The 22,006-nt window shown below is 45.3% G+C and overlaps 1 protein-coding gene across 1 annotated transcript in view; it reads left to right on the top strand.

Moving 5' to 3' along the window:
* Kif14 (kinesin family member 14) overlaps nucleotides 1–9,833 on the top strand; it is a 74,431-nt gene extending 64,598 nt beyond the window's left edge. The window contains exons 26-30 of the mRNA XM_075988109.1: nucleotides 524–679; nucleotides 3,387–3,506; nucleotides 6,347–6,421; nucleotides 7,225–7,357; nucleotides 7,718–9,833. Of these exons, the coding sequence (XP_075844224.1) occupies nucleotides 524–679; nucleotides 3,387–3,506; nucleotides 6,347–6,421; nucleotides 7,225–7,357; nucleotides 7,718–8,061 (828 nt within the window). The 3' untranslated portion in view covers nucleotides 8,062–9,833. The remainder of the gene's footprint in view (nucleotides 1–523; nucleotides 680–3,386; nucleotides 3,507–6,346; nucleotides 6,422–7,224; nucleotides 7,358–7,717) is intronic.
* Nucleotides 9,834–22,006: the final 12,173 nt, after the last annotated feature.

Raw genomic sequence — 22,006 nt, forward strand, 5'->3', positions numbered from 1 at the left:
TTTTGATGTGTATGGGTATTTTGCCTGCATGTATACCTGTGTTCCACATATGGGCCCAATGCCCTCAGAAGTTCCAGGTGATTGTGAGTCACCTAATGTGGGTGCTAGGAACCAAACCTTGGTCCTCTGGAAGAGCAGCCAGTGCCCTTGATCTACTGAGCAATCTCTCCAACTGTTTTGTTATCTTTAGTGCTGGGACTGGGGGCTTAAGTCCAGCCCCTCATGCTTGCTAACTCACCCACTGTCCCTTTTCTCCATTTTATCACCTCTTAAAAATTTCATATGTGGGGTCTAGAGCGATGGCTCAGCGGTTTAAGAGCACTGGCTGCTCTTCCAGAGGTCTTGAGTTCTATTCCCAGCAACCACATGGTGGCTCACAACCATCTATAGTGGGATCTGATGCCCTCTTCTGACATAAAGTTGTACATGCAGATAGAGCACTCAAATAAATAAATACATACGTACATAAGTCTTTTTTGAAAATCTCATGTGATATACTGACTGATCAATTTTTATTTCATAGGGGTGCTGTTCGGATATTTCATCAATGGTACAAGAGGCTCGAAACAATGTCATCCAGGTGATACTGCAGGCTGTTCAGTGTGTGGCTCAGCTGGCCATTCTGAAAGGGAGCAGGCTCTGTCTTCTGGAAAACAGCAGCAAGGGTTCCAGTGCCCGGGTAATGTATACTGTTAGCTCTGAAAGGCTTCTGTGGGAACATTAGAGACTTCTGTTAGCAGGATCACTGCACAAAATAAGTTCATATCTTTTTTCAAAATGACTTGTACTTTTAATAGTTTGGCAATGTCTTTAAATTCTTCAGTCAAGTTTGGATGAAATAAGATTGGGATATACTTCGTTGGTGGTTTGCATGCATGCACGGGTTTGAGCCCTGGCACTGTAAAAGGTGTGATAGTACAGTCTGTAGTCCAGCCTTAGGAGGCAGATAGGAGGATCAGAAGGGCAAGATCACTTGAGACCAGCCTGGGCTACATGAGTACCTTTCTCAAACAAACAAACAAAAAATGGTTAAACTATGATTGGATGATTATATCTCTTTCCAGTCCTTTTGGAGCTGGGCATGATGGAGCATACCTTTAGTCCCGGCACTCAGGAGGCAGAGGCAGGTGGATCTTTGTGAGTTCAAGGTTATCCTGAACTACACAGTGCATTCCAGGACACTGAGATCTTGTCGCAGAAAACAAACAGAAAATCCTTTTGGGGCTAGGAATAGGGCCCTCGTCTACCACTTAGGGGTTGAGGATCATAAGAACAGGGACAACTTTGGCTACATAGTAAGACCAACCTCAAAAACTAATGAAGGAAAGATGTTCCTTTTGCTCTCTGGTTTTATGACTGCTATCAACTGTGGAACATCTCATCCAGTTTACACAAGGAAAAGAAACAGTAATTAAAGAATATTTTTATTTGCCCACTTTATGCTATGAACAATACTATATTACAATGTATTGTATCCTAGCAAATAAGGTCCTACCTAAAATGAGCATTTGTTTCATAGCACATGGAATACTAATTATTGTAGCACAAATGCTAGTTGGTCTTATGATGTGAGATTTTCCTCTGTATGTTGTGACTATGTTTTATTACCATTGGTTAATAAAAAGCTGCTTTGGATGCTGAATAGAACAAGGTTTCCGAACAGAGATAGAGGGAGAAAAGTAGGCAGAGTCAAGGAGATACCATGTAGCCACTGAATGAAAAAGATGCCTGCCAGAACCACGAGCCTCATGCTAAAATATAAAATAATAAAAATGGGTTAAGATGTAAGAGTTCATTAATAAAAAAGCCCAAGCTAATAGACCAAACAGTGTTTTAATTAATGTAGTTTCTGTATGATTATTTTGTGTCTGGACGGCTAGAAATGAACTAGCAACCTTCAACTACAGTCTTAATAATAAAACCCAGAGTCAGGTATGAGTGGGTGAAAGCTGAAGGATCAGAGAGGCAGAGCAGCCAGCACTAGAGAGACCTTTTATACCTCTGCCAGTGCTCAGACCAAAGGGACGGACAATTCTGTTCTCAGACTGCACTCAACTCCCGCCTCCCCCCACCTTATAGGCCTCCCTCAACCCAGCCCTAGCGCTCCTGTCTCTTCCTCCCTAGTGCTGGGATCACCTTTGCGTGAGCTCTGTTTTTCTTTTAGACAGATTCAATCTTCTGTTGCCCAGGGTGGCCTTGAACTCACAAAGAATCTGCCTTGTCTCTTGAGTCTGAGATTAAAGGTGTGTGCCACCACTCCCTGGCCTCTAGTGGCTTAGCTCTGCCTCTGGTCTTCAGGCAAGCTTTATGTGTTAAGACACAAACAAAATACCACTACAAATTATAATTTTGTTAATTTTATTTCCTAATAGATTGTTCTCATACTAACTTTAGCTGAATTTAATAAACTGGGAATGAATTACATTTCATTACCTTATAATTTTGGAGAGTATGTAAAACTGTTGGACTCTAGCGTCCAAACACCGAGAAGGAGTCGCCCCCAGAGACCATCTCATATACACAGCCAATGCAAAAGCATGAGGATTTTATTAATTCTGTCATGACAGGGTCCCCCAGCATTTGGGAAGCCAAGGGACCCCGAATAGTGGGTACAGTCTACTTTTAAAGGGGCCATAGAAGCAAGGGGGGTTGTTCTTTGACTATTCTGATTGGCTTATTCGAAAGGGCTATTACCAATAATTGGCTGGAGAGCTGTTGCCAGATCAGATGAGGTAAGAGGTCATTTTGACCCTGTTTCCCAGGGGACCGAACCAAAACTTACGTATATGGGTAATTGTTCAGGAACTGAGTACGTGCGAGTGTAGCTGTTAGGTCCTTGGTTCCCAGGGGAGGAGGGGAAGCACTATGGCACAGAGGCTGAGAGGATTTAGAATTGTCAAAAATGGCTTCAGGTTTGTCTTAAAGTCTTACAAAACCAGGCACATGAGATGGCGCAGTGGTGGTGTTTGCATCAAGCCTAGTTTCCTCAGTTCCAGCCCTTAGAGCCATGTGGTGGAGAGAACCAGCTCCTACGAGTTGTCCTATGACCCCCATGTGCTCTCTCTCTCTCTGTCTCTGCCTCTCTTTTTCTTTCTCTGTCTCTGTCTCTCCCTCACACACACATACACACACAAATGTAATAAAATTTTAACATTTAACATATAAAACCTGAGCTTTGCCGGGCGGTGGTGGCTCACGCCTTTAATCCCAGCACTAGGGAGGCAGAGGCAGGCGGATCTCTGTGAGTTTGAGGCCAGCCTGGTCTACAAAGGGAGTTCCAGGACAGGCTCCAAAGCTACAGAGAAACCCTGTCTCAAAAAACCAAAAAAAAAAAAAAAAAAAAACCCTAAGCTTTTCAGCTAAATGCCTAAAACTTTTCCTAACAGGAATTCACAAGTGCTCTCCAGGAAGGCATAGCCTTGGGGATGAAGAGTCTCTTAGATTCTGGGCTGGAAAAAGCACAGGAACTCAAGCGAGACCTCTCCAGGCAGCGTGCACATGAGGAGGTAAGCTGTGTGGCATGCTTGATCTTAAAAATGGTTTGATTTCTGGATGTATATTGTCCAAAATACTTAAAATGTGCAAATAATAGTATAATGTGAATTCTATTTTTGCATATTATGTATTTATGAATTTTAGTTGTGCTGAATATTTTATAATGGTGAGGCAGAGACCGTGTCCCTATGAAGCTCCTGAGCCATGTAGAGGGTGGCAGTGACAGTTGACTCTGCATGTCCTTCTCCACCTTCTTGTGGGTCTTTACTCTTCCACCTAAACAAAGAAGCCAGTCATCTGGAGCTAAGGATTTTTCCTGGATCATTTGCATCAGTGACTTCATACCAAGATATAGACCTAGTAGAGCTGTTGGTGATGCCCTCGAGTGCTTCTGCCTCCTCCCAGAGTAGTGTCAGGAGTGGAGGCTGGAGAGATGCCCCAAGTGTTCTCGCAGAGGACCAAGGTTCAGTTCCCAGCGCCCACATGGTGCCTCACAATAGTTGGCAACTCCAGTTTCAGGGATGCCCTACTGCCCAAGGGTATCTGCCACATATGTGGTACATAGGTAAACGTAAGGCAAAATATTCATAGACATAAAATAAAATGTTTTAAAATTAAAAAATTAATACTAGTAATAATGGCTGGCAAGTGCTAAATTGCTCGTCTTGCTTGTACATGTTACATTCTCTGAATATGTCTGCCTTTCTCGCAGACATATTTTTGTTCATTTATTTTAAAAGATGGGCAAAGCCAAAGAAGTTTTTATTGTCACTAACTCAAGATCTGTGGGTCCTGTGCAATTTTGGTAGACATGATGCAGGTTCTGCTGTGGTACTTTGAGGAGGGATGTGTTGGACTTTAGGTCACAGTCAGCCACTGCTGGCAGCTGAGATTGGCTTTGCCTCAGGAGCAGCCCAGCCCCCTTCATCACTAATGCGCTCTACGCTGGAGTTCTGTCAGTAACCCTTCTGCTGGCAGGAAGTGCAGAGAGTGAGTGGAGTAGTGACGAGTGGAGAGAAGTGAGACACGAGGCTTGTTAAACTGTTAAACAGGTGTGGGTATTCGCTTTGACAGTGCTGGGAGAAATGAGGCTTCTTCATGCAGAGCTCTGTTCTCCTTTTGTTCTACAGTCTGACGTGTAGTTTGTTACATGGCAGGATTTTAATTCATGTTCTTTTTTTCTCTCTCGCTCTGTGTCTGCGTGTGTGTGCAGGCACATGTATGGATATGTGTGCAGGTACACATGTGTGCGCGTGTGTGTGTGTGCAGGTACACGTTTGTGGATGTGTGTGTAGGTCAGAGGGTAACCTCAGATGTTGTTTCTCAGGAACTGTCCACCTTGCTTTTGGAGGCAGAGTCTCTCACTGGCATCTAGAGCTGACCAGTTAAGCTAGACTGGCGGTCAGTAAGCCCTAGAGATCCTCTGCCTTCATCATGCCTGGTATCACCAGCCCATGCCACCCATGCCAAGTCATTATGTGGTTGCTGGGGATTGAACTCAGGTCCTCATGATTTCATGGCAAGCACAATGGAGCCATCTCCCCCGTTCCTGATTGTATTCTTCCAACTTAAAAGTCATAAGAGCCTGTGGCAGGGGCTGGAGCGGTGGCTCAGCAAGTGGCTCTTCCAAAGGACTGGGGTGTGAATCTCTGCACCCCACGTCAGGCAGCTCACACCTGCCTGTAACTCCAGCTCCAGGAAGTCTCACACCCTCTTCTGGCCTGTGGGCACTGAAATCATGTGTGTTCATACACACACACAAATACAATAATTATCAGGATTGCATTATATTTTTTAAAAATGACCCTTAGCAGAAAAATAGAATCCCCAAAAAGTAGAAAAATCATAAGTAGAGAAATAGACAGTAGGCTCATAGAGGGCATTGCAATTATGATTTCAAAACTGTGTTCATGAAGTCAAGAATTTAGGTGTACCTTTTGGGAGAGTCTTACCATGTGGCTCCGGTTGGCCTGGAACTGGCTTTGTTGTCCAGGTTGGTTTGAACCTTATAGTAATCCTCCTGCCTCTCACTCCTGAGTGCTGGGATTATAGGTATGCCACCATGGCCTACTTCTCTTCTTACTGTAAAGGCAAGTTTGTGCTGACCTAGACAAGAGCTTAGTGAAAGCCAATTAAACACAGCACAGAATCCCCTTGAGCAGTGGAGTGCAACTTTTTGATTTAGTCTAAGACTCGCACTGCTTCTGAGAGCTAGGAGTTACCATCTGGGACCTGACTCTCAGTCTGTAAGATAGGAAATGCCATCTGCAGCATAAGACTGTAGCTGAGAATCAGATAAAAAACTGCAATGTTCTCAGAGCAACTCATGTTTGCTTGATAGCTCAACCCTCACTTTCTTCTGAGGGAAATTTTAGGAATTTCATCCTTATAAATATTTAAATAAAATGAAAGTGTCATTTTGATAGCAGACATCAGAGTATATATTCCTTTTCATGTTTATATTTTATTATTGTATGTGTGCACATGGGGACCTGTGTATCATATCACATATGTGGAAGTCAGAAGACAACTGTGGGAAGTCAGTTCGCTCTTCCCACCTTTAGTACCCAGGTCGACTGTAGATCCACAGGCTTGCATAGCAAGTGACTGCGCCTGCTGAGCCCAAATGTGGGCTTTGTTGATATGGAAATCAGTGTGTCATTTATTTCTAAGGAAATTCCATTAGTATGACATATGTACTCTCAACCCGGTCTCTGCTTACCTCAGAGATAGAACTTCCATCTCTTCTGCATTCTAGACTAGAACTTTTCCATCTGGTCTCACACAGGTCTAAAAATGATAGTTTGGAGATGATTATTTGTATAACAAAGTATTTTAACATTTTCTATAGGTCGCCGAGCAGATGAAGGCTAATGCCGTAGAACTGGTCAAGTCTCTTGGGAACACCTTTGCTGAATGGAGACTAGTAAGAGGGGCTTCGGTCGTTTATGTTTCTCATCGCGGTAGGCTCGGCTGTAGATCTTGATTTCCTCTGCATCTTTAGCTGGAGACGGCTATGCTGTGCGTGCTAACTAAGCATACTTGTTTTCTAGTTTTCCTTCCAGCAGCCTTAATGCACTGGTGTTGGTAGTAGGTACATGACGGCACAGGAGCTTCCTAACGCATCAGCTGTTTGATAGTTACTGCACAGGGCTGCCAGCGTTTGCTAGAGTGTGGTCGTCATAGGCTAAGAACCACATTAATAGTTAGTGTGCTCCCATGGTGTCCGATGGGGTTGAATTCAAGTAGGCTCATGTCGCGATCTCACTCTATAGACAAAGACAGATGGAGTGTAGAATCACTGTACTGAAAAGAGAGTAATGCCCATGGCCAAAGTGTTTAAGTAAAGCGAATATTTCAAGTAAATACTGTGGAACTGGATTCTTTGAAGTTAGATATCAGCCTTTTCTGGATCCCACGGCACTGTTGCTTCATTCTGTCCCTACGCGCCAGGATGCTAGGGCTGAAATTTAAATTGAATTAAAATTAAATTCTTATTGCTTTTGAAAGTGGTCATTGTTCATTTTGTATTTTGATCTTGCTTGTAGAAAAGTTTATGCACTAGGGAGGAAATTAAGCATTTTCAGTGTAATTTGTTATTGATGTAGTTTCATTGGACATAGCATAATCTAATGATAAATTTCTGGGCAATTAAAATCATTTTACTAAATTTACTGCCGTAAATTTAAAATTGTATCTATATTTTAAATATTGGTTTTGTTTATGCAGAAAAACTTCAGAACTCAAGTACAAGAAGGTTCTAGGCAACAAGGTTCCAGGATGGTAACTCTCGCATCAGAGTTCTTGAAGTTAAAATGTTGCTTGGAGAAAACCGTTGAGATCATTACATCTGCACTGAGAGGTATGTACCCCAAGTGGAATCTGGACTGGGACTGTGCTATCCGGGGACCCCAACATGTCTCCCCCTCTCTCGCAGCCTGAGCTATGACTAAAGCTCACTGCACACTGCCCCAGTGAGATTAGTTACCAGTGCAGGAACTGGGCTGTTGAGCTCCGCACAACACAAGTCAACACTTCGCCTGCACAGTCAGGGAAGCCTGTACTTAGACAAGAAAGCCTGTCCAAGGGCACTTCAGCGGGACAACCCTCAGTGGTTTGGGCTGTCATGTAGGGTCCTTTTGCTAAGAGATCCCTAGAGTCATGTGATAGCCTGCTGGCACCTGGAATGGGTAACCCACTTTTCCCTTTCTCTCTTGCACAGGGTGCCCCAGTGACCTGCACTGTCTCAGAAACTGTACTGAAACGCTCTGCACCCTGGCTCCCAAGCTCCACAGTGACGTCATTGGGCCCTCTGCCTCTGCTGGCAGCTGTGGGAAACTAGAATCCCTAGCTAAATCACTCCTCTTCTGTTTTGAACGTGGAGAAAGACCTGGTTTGTTGAAACCCGAGGAATCTCGTAATCAGCAAAGCAAGGGAGAGCAGTGTGAGTCAGGCGGGGCTGACTGCAGCGCAGCCGTGCCAGCATGTGCTGGTGAACCCCACAGAGACACGTCCCCAGCAGTGTCCTCACAGGCCTGCATCCCCAATAGGATTCAGTGGGTGTGAAACCACTGCACAGGCACCTGGTGACTGTCCATGACCAAAAAGGACTTGGTGATGCTTTTCCTCACACAGGAGAACATGTGTATAAATGTTTAGAGTTCGTGTCTATGCGGAGTCTCATATCGGGTGATATTATCTGTGATCATAACAACAGATGGAGTCCTGGTTTCAAATGCCTCAGTGTGGCTCAGAATTTCCTAAGCAGACGATTTTCAGACAAGGAGTTTACCATGTTGAAACATTGACAGCCAAATGAAATTAGGGTCTCAGAGCCCCGTGAGTGATTATGTCTCCAGTTCCTCATTGCCTTGAATTCTGAATGTTTACCTTGAGCGCTGCTGTACTGTCTCTCTCTACCTGGTGCATCAGCCTGTTCGTAGATGGGTACTTTCTCATGCGTGGACATCTGAGCAGGTGGTAACTTTGGGCCTGTACGTTCTCTCCCCCAAATGCAGCAGAAAGGATTAGGGTGGTGATGAAATTCTCAGCACAAGTTTAGCTAAGGCAGCTTGCTCCAACTCTGCTGAGTGCTTACCTGTTTGCCGTCAGTAGTAAATGTGTAATTTGTTTCTTTTCAAACTGTAATACCTAAAGGTCACCCGGATCATAATTTACTGTGTTAGCTTTGTTCTGTAATGGGAACTATATTCATAAAATTTTGAGGTAGCGTCACTTGGGGAATCAGAGGCTGGCCCTTTTTTGTAACACTTGTTTTGCTAAAGGGTAACTAGTTTACGTGCTGTTTGATGAAAACGGAAGATCCTTATTATATTTCATAACTTTAAAAGACCCTTCATCTACAATCAAGTAATAAAGATAATATCCTACTTTAGGGTTTAACTTAAGGAATAGTTTACCATTTTTGGCCTCAAGGATGTGTGTAACTTGAGAAGGCACTGTCTTTATAACACTTTCAGTGCACACGATTCTAACAGCATCCACTTAAGTACAGTATCACAAATTATTCAGCGTAAATATAAATAAGCTTACAAGCATACCCGAAACATTTCTGAGGACAGACGTAGTATCTTTGCCTGGGTGGCTAAGCAGGTTCTGGAGGGAAATTCTCCGGAGTCGTAGCCTGACCCTTTCTCTTGTTTCACTTGAGGTCACTGGGTGAAGCTGGCTTGAGTTCACCCATCGTTTTCTCTAGGGGAGAGACTGTAGAGCAGCCTGGGGTGGTTGGCCGAGCCGTGACACCCATGCTTCTGGGGCTTTGAAGCGGTGCGGTGCAGTCACGGGCCACCCTGAGTGGACTGCTCCTGTCTCAAGTGTGGCAACGCCGAGGCTTTGTTTCCATTTTCCTTTTGTTATTTTGGTGGCTTGTGAGGTTCACTGCAGATCAGTCTGTGTTCTGGCAAGCAGCACTTCTGCTCCTGTTTGATACACTGAAGTACACAGAAGCATCTGTCCTGAAGGTTGTGCTTCTTGAACTCACTGAATTAGATGGAGATTTCACCTTGCTGCGCAGCAGTTAGTCTTTAGTTTCTCTGTCCCTTCTCCCTCAGTTTTTTTCTGTCTTTGAGACATGGTCCTGCTGGGTAGCCCAGTGCGGCCTTCACCTCCTGGGTGCTGGGGTCACGGTGCCCCCCAAACCCAGATAGCGTCTATTTTCCAAACTCATGTCTGTCCTCAGAAATGTTTCTGGTATGCTTGTAAGCTTATTTATATTTATGCTGAGTAATTTGTGATACTGTATTTAAGTGGATGCTGTTAGAATCATGTGCACTGAAAGTGTTATAAAGACAGTGCCTTTAATAAATCTTGGGAGTTTCACAATCGCCTCCTCGTCCAAGATTTCTTTTATTGAATTATTTTACTTTACTCCTGATTCAAAAATGTCACAATAGCTCTGCCTGGCTAATACCTATTCTATTTTACAAATCAAATAAGTAGGAAACAGTCAACAAATGCTAAAATTCTCATGGTTACTGTGCCTCGTTTCTCACTTCACTTCTGAAGCCCAAGACTGGACCCAGGTGCTCTGTCACTGAGCTACAACCTCTAACCTGTTCCTGTCTTCTCCTTCAACACTGTTCCGCCCTCTCGAGTTGGTTGAGGATGGAACAGCTTTACTTCCCTGTTGAACAAGTGCTTTGAAGTTGTGCAGGCTTTTTGCACATTTGGAAGCTGTCTTGCCGGCTGCTAAGGAATTACACGACCTTTAGGAGTTAGCTGCCTCGTCCCCGGTTCCTCATCTGCAGAAGGAAAGGCCCACTGCGTCATGGACTGTGTCTATGGTCACTATGTGGGAGGACGGAAGGATGCTCTTGGCCAGTAGTGGATGAGAAGCAAATGTTAGCTGCTCTTCCTTATCTGCTGCAAAACCTTGTTATATAGACAAGGTCATGGTGGGCGTGGTAGTGCATGCCTTTAGCCCAGCACTTCGAGGCAGAGGCAGGCAGATCTCTGAGATCGAGGCCAGCCTGATCTAGAGAGTGAATTCCAAGACAGACAGCGAGACCTGTCTCAAACAAACAAATAAACAAACAAATAAGCCAGACTACACCTGGTACAGGCAGATGCTAGTGTACGAGGATCACGGTCCTTGAAGCATAGCGTGTTTAAAAGTAGATCTTCCAACACTGGGCTCCACAAAAACTGATATAAAGACATGAATTCCATAGTGTTCACAATATCTTCATATACCTTTTGGTGTGTATACTAGGGTTGCCCAGTCTGCTCGGTGTTGTAATGTGATGGTTAGTTTAATTATCAAGAGGACACATCCAGAGTCACCTGGGAAGGGAGTCTCGCTAAGGCACTGTCTGGGTGGGGTTGTTCTGACTACGTTAGTTGAGGTGGCACTAGTCCCTGACCAAGGATTCTGAACCATGTACGATGGAGAAAATGAACTGAGCACTAAGTTGTGTGTTAACTCATTGTCCCCTGCTCTTGACTGGGAATGAGCAGCTGCTTCCCATCCCTGCTGCCTGGCTGATCCACACTGATGGACCATAGCCTAACGGTTGCCCAATAAGCCGTCTCCTTTAAGTTGCTTTGGTCAGGGAATCTCATCACAGGAAAGAAACTAGGGACAGTTATCATTTTCCAAAATGAGATCCTTGTGTGATTCCCTTTAGTACTGTTATTATAACAAGTATCACATGTCCACAAAGTAAAAGCATCCGTGTGCCTGCTTTGATTCAAGCTCCAGGACATAAGGGAGTCATGAACGATCACGCCTCAGGCGGGGGTGTCTGAGTGCAGCTGCTTTCTTGCCTGTAAACATGGGGCGTGGTGGGTCCTGGTGGGACCCAGGTTGCGTCTCTGTCTTTTCAAGTGAAACTGAACCCACTTTGAACTAGTTCTTGCCCAGCTGGTGCCCTGTGGGCCATATATCACCAGCACGCTTTCCTGAGAGGACCATTGCCACGATCCGTCATCCAGGTGAGTGGGGGCCTTCCTAACGTATTGCTCTTATACATCAGTGTGGTGGGCAGCAGCTCCGGTAATCTATTAGTGGAATATCCCACTGGGTGAGGCATATTGATAGCACAAAGCTGGTCGATCTGTGAATTGTGAGTATCTAGGTGTCTGGGTCGAGAGAGCGATGCAGATCTCAGACTGGATTGATGTGGCTGTGAATGGTATTTTATGACGGAAAGTTTACCTCTGATTTAGAAAGTAATTTAACATTGGTGACAGCTTGGGCTCAGGCTAGGAAAGGTCAGTGGGGCTCACATCTGGGAGCTCTTGGAAGATGTATTCCAGGAATAAAGTACCGTTGTTGATACTTCTATTTCATTTTGTAATATGTCATTTGGGGGCACCAGAAAATTGGCCTGAGAGTAAAGTTTTGCACATCAAGCAAAACAGGCTCATTCTGCTGCCTGCCAGGTCAATAAATATGCAGGGGTGTGGCCTCCAGAGGCCCGTGGCCATCAACTTCTGCTGCATCCTCAGGCGCTCATTCTTGACCCTAATGTTACTGAAACAAAGCAACGGTCAGTGCATGGCTCACGGAAGGCTGGGGAGCAACGAGAAGCGGTGCCTGGGTAGAAGAACGGGTGCAGAGGACACAAAGATAGACCCCATGAATGTCCAGTGGGGACCCAAAGGGGGTCACATGGTGACTTTTTAAATATGTATGGTTGATTCACTTGCATGTGTGTCTGTGTACTACATGCTTGCCTGGTGTCTGTGGAGACCAGAAGAGGGCATCGGACCCTAGAGCTGGACTCTCATGTGGGTGCTAAGAATCAAACCCGGGTCTTATGGAAGAGCAGCCAGTGTTTTTAACCGCTAAGCCATCTCTCCAGCCTTCTGATCTTTTTTTCCCCTCCAAGAAAGAAAAATGAAGCATGGTGAGATTACTTGGCAGCGTCTGACCAGCAGAGGAAGGATGTCCTGGTGACCCTCAAGTGGCCCACAGCGTCATTACATATCAAGTCCCCCACTGCAGTTCCAGGTACAGGTAGGCAACCTCTCTCCGGCAGGGTTGGTATTTGCCTTGACTCTTGTACAGTATACTGCTAACACTGTCACATTTTACTATTAGTTACTGCTATTAATCTCTTAATGTGCCTACGTTATAAGTTACTTTAGCACAGGTATGTGTGCTAATGAAAATACACTTATTATATATGTAATGTCTGTATATGTGCAGGGTTTGATATTATCCATGATTTCGGGCTTCCAGGAGGGATCTTGGGAAAAAGCCTCCATGGTCTACAGTATAAAACAATGACAGCAATGTCTCATTAAACATTACTTATTCATTTATATCACTAGTAAGTGACAGCCTAGGTTAACCCGGTTAATCCTTATGACAGTCATGTCAGTTAGGTACTGCCTTAGTGAGAAGAGACACCATGACCAAGGCAGTCTTACAAAAGAAAGCATTTAATTGGGGTTCACTTACAGTTAGAGAGTTAGTCTACTGTTGTCATGGCAGCAAGCAGACAGGCATGGATCCGGAGCAGTGGTTGAAAGCTCTACATCCTGATCTGCAGGCCGAGAGGGAGAGACACTGGCCTTTGAAACATCAAAGCCCACCCCTAGTGGCACACATCCTCCAACAAGGCCACACCTCAACTCCCTCAAACAGCTCCACTCCTTGAAGACTAAGCCATCCAATCGTATGAGCCTATGGGGCATTCCCATTCAAAACTTGCAGGTGCTGTTACTGTCTCTGCCTTAAAATTGAGAAAAATGGGGGTGCGGGGGGGGGGGGCTGGAGAGATGGCTCAGAAGTTAAGAGCATTGTCTGCTCTTCCAAAGGTCCTGAGTTCAATTCCCAGCAACCACATGGTGGCTCACAACCATCTGTAATGGGGTCTGGTGCCCTCTTCTGGCCTGTAGGCATACACGCAGACAGAATATTGTATACATAATAAATAAATATTTTTTTAAAAATTGAGAATAATGATTCATTAAGGGGTCAAGTGACCTGGTGCCTTTTTAAGACTTCCAACACCTGAATCCTGACTGACGCAGAGATTCTGAGTTGATTAGTCTAATTGGTCCTCATCACCCACATGACAGCTCACAGTTATCTCTAGCTCCAGTTCCAGGGGATCTGACCACCTCTTCTGTCTTCCACAGGCACTGCATACATGTGCACATACATGCGTTGCAGGTAAAATACTCGTGTCCATGAAGCTCAGAAAAGAAAGGAAGTATACTCAAAGCCATTCTTGGCTATATTGTGAATATAGTAAGTTGAAGGCCAGTGTAGGCTACATGACACTTCATCTCAATAAAGAAGAGGGAGGAGCTGGAGAGATGGCTCAGTGGTTAAGAGCAGTGCCTGCTCTTCCAGAGGACCCAGGTTCAATTCCCAGCACCCACATGGCAGCTCACAAGTGTCTGTAACTCCAGTTCCTGGGGGTCTGACACCTTCACACCAATGCACATATAATAAAGTTAAATAAATTATTTTAGAAAAAAGAAAAGAGAGATCTGCTATTTTCTGGGACCTGAGATCACAGAGACCTGCCTGCCTTTGCCTCCTGAATGTTGGAATTAAAGACATGTGTCACTCACCTGGCTGATTGCCTTCAGTTTTGAGCCCAGTCAGATTCCACTGCATATGGAAAACAATTTCTTTATCTTCCGACTCATTGTGGTGTCTCGACTAGTGCACATACTAATTCATTTCTTACAAATGCGCACTCTGTGGTGGGATTGCTGGACCCTGTGATCCCCTTCCTGCCAGTCCTGCCTAGAGTCTTCCCTGAGCAGCAGAAGCAGGGTTTGTCAAAACTTAGCCAGGTCGTCTTGTTTCTTCACTTCTTTCCAATGGTTCTTTTTGTTTGCCAGTTTTATTATTTGTTTGTTTGTTTATATTTTTGAGAACGATCTCTCTGCATAGCCCAGGCTGACCTCAAACACATGACTCCCCCCTGTCTCAGCCTCCCAAGTGTTGGGCTACAGGTGTTGTCTGCAAGGTTCTATAAGCAGAGTCAAAGCCAGTCATTATAGATGTGTCTGAGACCCTACATGCCCTGCCCTCCCCCTTCCTCTCCTGCTCACGTGACTTGACAGCCACAGGATTCCCCCTGCCTTAGGGTCTTGAACTTACTGGTCCCTCTGTCTTCCATGTACTTTCCAGGAGCTGTGTGCTTGGCTTCTTCATTTCCTATAGTTCTGCTCTTATATTTTACCATGTCAGCCAAGGCTTCCGTGTCCACTGTAATAGACTAAGTGCTGTGTGTCCCATGTCAGCCAAGGCTTCTTTGCCCACTGTAATAGACTAAGTGCTGTGTGTCCCATGTCAGCCAAGGCTTCCTTGCCCACTGTAATAGACTAAGTGCTGTGTGTCCCGCTGGCCTGGTTCATAAGCAGAAACCTTAGGCTTGTGTGACGGTATTAAGGAGAAACTCTCTGCAGACAATTAGATCGTGAGATGAGGACAGGGTAGCCCTTGGAAGTGAGCCTAGGCTTCTTGTTAGAGTGCTGAGAGTGGGCTCTCTCCCTGCTGGGTGCTCTTGTAGCTGCTCTGTGAAGCTGAGCATCTCTTACCTGGCACCAAGCAGCAGCACCTCGATCCTGGATGTCAGCCTCCTGAACTCTATGAAGTAGACATGGGCCGTGTGGCTCAGGTGATGGTACTTTGCTAACGCAGCCTGGACTGCTTGGCACACCACTTCAACTTTCTGTCCTCTCACTATTTTTCCTGGTGCTGGGATCAAACCCAGGGTCAGCACTCTACCACTGAGCTGATGCCCCAAGCCCTGCTAACAGGGACAACCCAAAGCTGTGAAGGTGAAATGGAGATTGTTCAGAAAGAGCTGTACTGTACTGAGCACTGTTGAGGTTAGTGGTCAGTTTCAAGTAATTTAATATGTTTATGTGGCATAAGAAACAATACCTGATCCTGTACAAAAGAGATCGCAATGTTAAGATACTTGTTTTGTCTTTTTGTTGTTGTTGTTTTTTCAAGATAGGGTTTCTCTGTAGCGTTGGTGCCTGCCTGGAACTTTCTCTGTATCTGTAGACCAGACTGGCCTTAAACTCACAGACATCTGGCTACCTCTACCTCCCAAGTGCTGGGATTAAAGGTGTACGTCATCACCACCAGACTGTTTTTGGGTTTGTTTTTATTTATTTTGTATGCAGTGGTCTGCCTGCATGTATGATTGCAGGCCAGAAGAGGGCACCAGATCTCCTTACAGATGGTTGTGAGCCACCATATGTGGGAATTGAACTCAGGACCTTTAGAAGAGCAGCCAGTGCTCTTAACACTGAGCCATCTCTCCAGCCCCTAGGATACTTGTTTTAATATGTGTTCTGTCCCTATCAAATAGAAAACCTTTGTATGTTGGTTACTTTTCTATTGCTGTGATGAAATGCCATGGTCAAAGATAACTTTAAAAATGAAGAGTTTATTTGGGCTTAATGGTTTCAGAGGGAGAGTTTATAATGGGGAGGCATGGCAGGCAGGCAGGGCAGGAAGCTGAGGGATCACATCTTCAACCACAAACACACGGCAGGGACAGTGAACTGTGAGTGAGGCAAGGCTATACTCTCAAAGTCAGCCCCCAGGGATTTACTTCCTCCAGCAAGGCCCAGGCTTCCAAAGGCTCCTTAACCTCCCCCAACAATACTACCACCAGGGACTGGGTATTCAAATGTCTGAGCTAAAGAGGGGCATTTTCTCGTTTACACCACAAGTCTTTGAAAGGATGACCGTGTTCCCCAATGCTTGCTGTACATGCCAAAAGGATGTGTGAATGAGCTGGTTTGGGGCCATTTTCCATTCATCCTGCTGTCCAGATTTATGTGCTAAGTGGAAAAAACTAGAACAAAGGTAGCATTAAGGCTCTCTTCATAGGGCAGCTTGTGGAAAAAGGAGGCGTTCACACAGACGTACCAGCTCTGGTTCTGCTCAGCTGTAGAGGACAGGACATAGCCCTGTTTGTCCCAGCCTCATGGACTACAAAAGACTTGTCTGTTGGGACGAAATACTACCTTAGTTGTCTGGGTCCAGGCATACAGGGTTTGCACATTCCAGGGTAAGGGCATAAAGATTAGAAATATTAGATAGGAGGAACAGAGATATGATAGAAAATGAACAGAGACGCAGAATAGAACTGGAAGGACAATCCAGTGAATACTGAACTCACCTGCATTTATTTTCCATGTGTTTATATACCTTCATTCAAAAGGGTCAGGGGGAGAAGGCAAAAGGCTTCTCTAACATGATACAGAGAACAAACAGAACAATTATCTGCTCCAATACCTGAAACATCAAGCAACTGTATCCTAAGTTTAGCATTCTGATGTATAGGCAGGACATGCAACGACCACACCTTAGACCAAGCATTCTGTAGGCAGCCACACTCCCTGGGTCAAACCTCCTGTTATATCCTTGGAGGGGCAGGAGAATAGGCTTGAAGTCTCTGACCTTTAGTCAAGGTGGAACAGACTCACTTCTGTGGGCCCCACATATTCCTCCCTTTTTAATTTATTTAATAAAGCCTGTGCTTCCGCGACAGCACGGGCTTAGGTGTTCTTCTTCCACTTTCCAGGCTTACCCATCATCAGTACGTACATTCCATCATGTATGTCCTGTCGCAGGCTGCCTGGAGAGGAAAAGATCTTACCCGTCATTGACTATCAGCCTCCGTTAATAAAGGGTTAAGGGAAGGTGCACAGCTAGGTGCCATGTACCTCTGGGCCAACTTTCCATCAAGAGAGTTCACAGACAACTAGATAATCATATACAAACAGATAATACTTTGCAATATACATGCTCCCATGGCCACAATATCTCCTAATAAAGGAGTGGAGGATGACCAAGATTGGATAGGCTTTTTAAATTGCTCCAGGGTGTCTTTGTGACAGTTTTTAGCTGCATCAAAATCCAAATTTGTCTTATTAAACATATCAAATCTAAGGACTCATTGGCATCATGTCGATTTTTTTTTTGCAGACAAGCTCTAACCTTTTTCTAATCAGTAACATCTTCATAGTGAACTAAAGCAGCTACAAACATTATCAGGTCAATATCATAATTCTAGTATGGAAATCAACAGTAAATACACAATTTGTCAAATCACAATTGTCTTAAATCTGTTCCCAATCAAGAACAGATTTCTGTGAAGGGTGAGTTATCAGTCTTTTTCTCTCCTGTAGTCCAATTGCATTGCTGCTTCTAACTCTCAAAGACAAGTTCGAACTGCCCTGGTGTCTGAGTAGCAGCAAAACTTTTATGCCACTCGGGGGCTTCAGTCACACATTGCCTCCATAATAGTGTTCCATTGCTTTAACAAATCTCTTTCCCCCAGAGGGGAAATTTCCAAGGCTTCAGTTCTCAGGTCCTTTATCTCGACAACAGACTGAACACCATACTGGCAAAATTGAGTTCTGTGTCCCAAGATATAGTACAGATAAACTGCCAAATATTCAGTCAACGCTCTTGGGCCAGCTCCAAAGTAAAAAGGACTCACTAAGATCTGGAAGCTTGTGCAGTAGGTCCACCAAGAGGCTGGGAATCACCAGCCATCACCACGAGCTTCCTCCCTTCTCAGACCGCAGCATGATAACACAGGAGGGTCAGGAATGCGGGTTCACAATCTCATTCCTACGCTACAGTGTCATCAGGGCTGGCATCCTGCTGCTGCATACAGAGGATCGAATGTTCCAGAAGTCATTGAGTCCCATTCTCTTCCTGTGAAAAAACACAGACATGTTCTTGACCTTTGTAGTCGGAAGATTGTTCGTGCATTCCTGACCACTCAGACCCAAAATATTTACACAGAAACTATATTATTTAAAACACTGTTTGGCCAATGCGTAAGCATATTGCTAACTAGCTCTTGTATCTTAAATTAACCCATTACTATTATTTTATATTTTACCATGAGGCTTATTGTTTTCTGGCAAGGTTCTAGTGCATCAGTCTCCTGCAGTGGCTACATGGCGGCTCACTGACTCTGCCTTCTTTCTCCCAGCATTCAGTTTGGTTTTTCCACCTAGCTCTACTCTGCCCTATACAGGCCAAAGTAGTTTCTTTATTCATTAACAAAAGTCCTATAACACATAGCACATTGACCAATACATTTCAGTGATATCACCTTTCTAGGTCCTGTGGCAAAGACTCCTGCCAGGCAGGACTGACTAGCAAACCGCAGAGATGTAAAGGCTTGAGTGTCATGCAGACCATGGAGCCATAAAGATCGAATGGCATGCACATCTCTTTTGCTTACCTTGATGGTCCAACCTGACGTGGTGGAAATTTTATGTGACAGCCTACCACTGTATCTTCAAAAGCCAACATGAAAACAACACATGAATGCCTTGGAAGCATGAACGTCATACAAGGCAATTGATCCACAGGAGGGCGGGTTCATAAATGATTGCTAGCAGCTTTCCAATGTCTTTGGGGTCCTAAGGAAGTAGATGGTAAATGTCTGTTCCAATGAGCCCGATTCTGCATAGTATTATATGTCCCCCCTTGCGACAGGGAATGTGTGGACAGGGTGCCTGAAAGAGGAGAATCCTCCACCACAAATATTTTCTAACTCTTCTTTTTTTTCCCCTAAGGTTTATTTATTTATTTATTTATTTATTTATTTATTTATTTATTTTTATGTATATAAGTATCCTATTTGCATGTATACCTTTCTGCCAGAAGAGGGCATTATATCCCACTCTAGATGGTTATGAGCCATTGTGTAGTTGCTGGGAATTGAACTCAGGACCTCTGGAAGAGCAGCCAGTGCTCTTAAACACTGAGTCATCTCTCCAGTCCCTCTAACTCTTCTTTTAAAGCTCAATTTCTGTATTTAACATCTTTTCCTTTTCTGCCCCTCCCCCCTTGTCGTGGTCTGTCCACTTTCTTCCTTATCCTCAGTGATGTAAGTCTGCTGTGATGGCCCGTTCCAGATCAGCAGCCTGAACTGTAAGATGGTCATGAGATGGGGAAAGCCCAGGGGCCCAGTGACTTTAGTTCTGTTTCTGGATCCAGCTGTGTCTGCAGTGAGGGTTTGCTGAGCTGGGCTTTTTCAGTTACATGAAGCAATGACTTCCATGACTAATAACCAAATTCACTAGCAAGCATTTGGGCTGGCGTGCGTGGGCTGCCGACGCGGTTGCCTAAGTGATGCATGTGATGAGCAGATTGGGCAAAAGATGAGCAGTTAGGAAAGAGAGTCCACACGGCCCCAGTCCCATGTCGTAAGTCACTGCTACCCACATCTGGTCCCAGAACCCCCATTGCAGGGACCTGGCAAGTAGGGAACCTGTTCTCTGACCTTTGCCACCTACTGCCTGGGCCAGACACCTGAGGAAGCAGAAGGAAACTGCCAGGAAGGGCTGAGGGGAAAGCCTGGCCTAACTCTGCCTGCTGCTCGCAGAAAAGGAGCGAGGCAGAGGGAATACAGAATCTCTCTGGGGGGAAATACAGGCTACTTATTATCTCTGCAGGTTTCTGAATTCTTTAGGGAGCCCAGGAAAATGTGTCGCCTCCTTTTCTCTAGCTTTGCTTACAGATTAGAGTTGGGGCGTGCATTAGGCTGAGATCTAAGGCCCAGGTAGACTGCCAGACCAGTCCACACATGTGTTTCCGCCAGTTTCCAGTAGATAGCTAACGGATGGGACGAACCCAGCCAGCCTTGCCAGGCTCTTGGATGGGAAAGAGAAATGTTTCCACTGTCCTGTTCACTGCAGAGTGCACAGGCTGCCAACCATTCCCTTCCAATCTTCTGCAGATGTGAGCAGGCTCTACAACGCCCCCACTCCTCACACACACACACACACACACACACACACACACCCCACGCTGTACCGCAGTGGGATTGGGTACTCTGTGACCCACTGTCAGGAGGAATGGCTTTTTCTCTTATTTGCTTGGGGTCATTATAAGGATGATCTGACCTTTATAGAAAAGGAAATCCACCCACGTCTCGGTCTCACACTTTGCTTAGACGACTCCTGACAGTACATTGCTGCTGTGGCATTGAAAAGCTATCGAGGTTCCAAAGGCTTCGTGCCTATGGTCCACGACTCAGAAAACACTGCATGGAAACTCGTATGAAGTGCTACGTTCAACTGGAGTTCATGCTGATGTTCCCAAGAAGCACCCTGGTAAGCGAAGCTACTGTGTTTCTGGCAATTCCTAGGTAAGCACAGCCCTTGTCGGTCACCTGATGCATCTGCAGGGACAGTCATAAGTCCATAAACTTTCCCAAAAGTTCACGGCCTGCTCCATATGCTTAGGATCTTACTGTTTACCCTCATTGCCTCTGAAGTAGACATGCAATTACCAGAAAGTTCATGGGCTCCCGGCACTATGCCCTGAGGGCCTTTTATTTGATTTGGAGCTTTGCGCTGAGCCTCGGCAGGACTTAGAACACGTGCAACGATGTGGACAGAGTTGACTCAGCAGCGGGGAAGCTGACTCCTCCCTGACAGGTCTCCTCGCTTTATTCTGCTGAAGTTGAAGTATTGAGGGAGACACTTTGTAATCTAGCCGTTCCCCAAACCTAATCCTGCCTGGAACTGTTGGAAAATGCACAGATGTGACATCATAGACTCTTTACTCCCTGGGTATTTTTTAAATCCTCAGAGCAGGACCGGGGCCTCCTTTAGAGCGCATGGTGATTTATGCAAAGAGACTTGGTTCCTGCAAGTCCCTAGCGTGCATATCACAAAGCATTAAACAAGCATTCGGGGAGAAGTCTGGGGAAGCCATCATTGCAGGGGCTTTTGGCAAGGCCGAGAAGGGCTTTTCTTAAAAGAGCACATGGGGACTGGAAGGCTCCCAAGGCTTGCCTTTACCTTTTTTGTCTGTGAAGTTAACTTCAGAGTAGATTTGTAAAGAGAAAAGGCAGGGCCCTGGTCAGGAGGCACCCGTCAGAGGTACAGCATCTGTTCTCAGCCAAACCTGGGGCGCTCACTGTCTGTAGATATTCCCTGCTCCTGAAGGGGCTCTTCAAACATCGCCGCCTCTGCTTCAAAACTGATGGCTTCTTGGCCAGTGTAGCCTGTGACCCCTGCATGCTTATAAAGTGAGATTTCCCGTGGGAACAGCCCTACTCCCTAAATATCTCTCTAAGTGACCTCCCCTAGAGTTAGGGTTCATACTCTTGATTGTGATTTGGGGTCAAAGTCTAGGGCCCTAGTAAAGATTGTGGCCAGGTGAAGTTTTATGATATTTTAATTTTATTTGTGTGTGGGGGGAACCAAAGATTTTTCTAAATTATGGGCTTTTTACATGTTAATAGGTGTATAGTAGATGCAAGGTCTAGAGAAAAGACACCTATTCTTTCCCCATGCCCTACCCCTTCTGAGGGTGTTTGCTTCTGAGAAGCCATCCCTCTTTCCCTTGCCCCCAGAGGTCCAGCCTGACCCACACCCTGCAGTTCCCAGAAGTCCTGAATCCTCTACGTTTGCTGTCCTCCTTCGGGCGGGGGTGGGGGTAGGTCTGTGGACCGTGTAGAACAATCTGGGGCAGATAAAGAGACTGTGTGGCCCTGTTTTCTCAGTCACAGGGCTGTGA

This window comes from Microtus pennsylvanicus, chromosome 10 (assembly GCF_037038515.1).
Source record: "Microtus pennsylvanicus isolate mMicPen1 chromosome 10, mMicPen1.hap1, whole genome shotgun sequence".
In the NCBI taxonomy this organism is placed as follows: Eukaryota; Metazoa; Chordata; class Mammalia; order Rodentia; family Cricetidae; genus Microtus; species Microtus pennsylvanicus.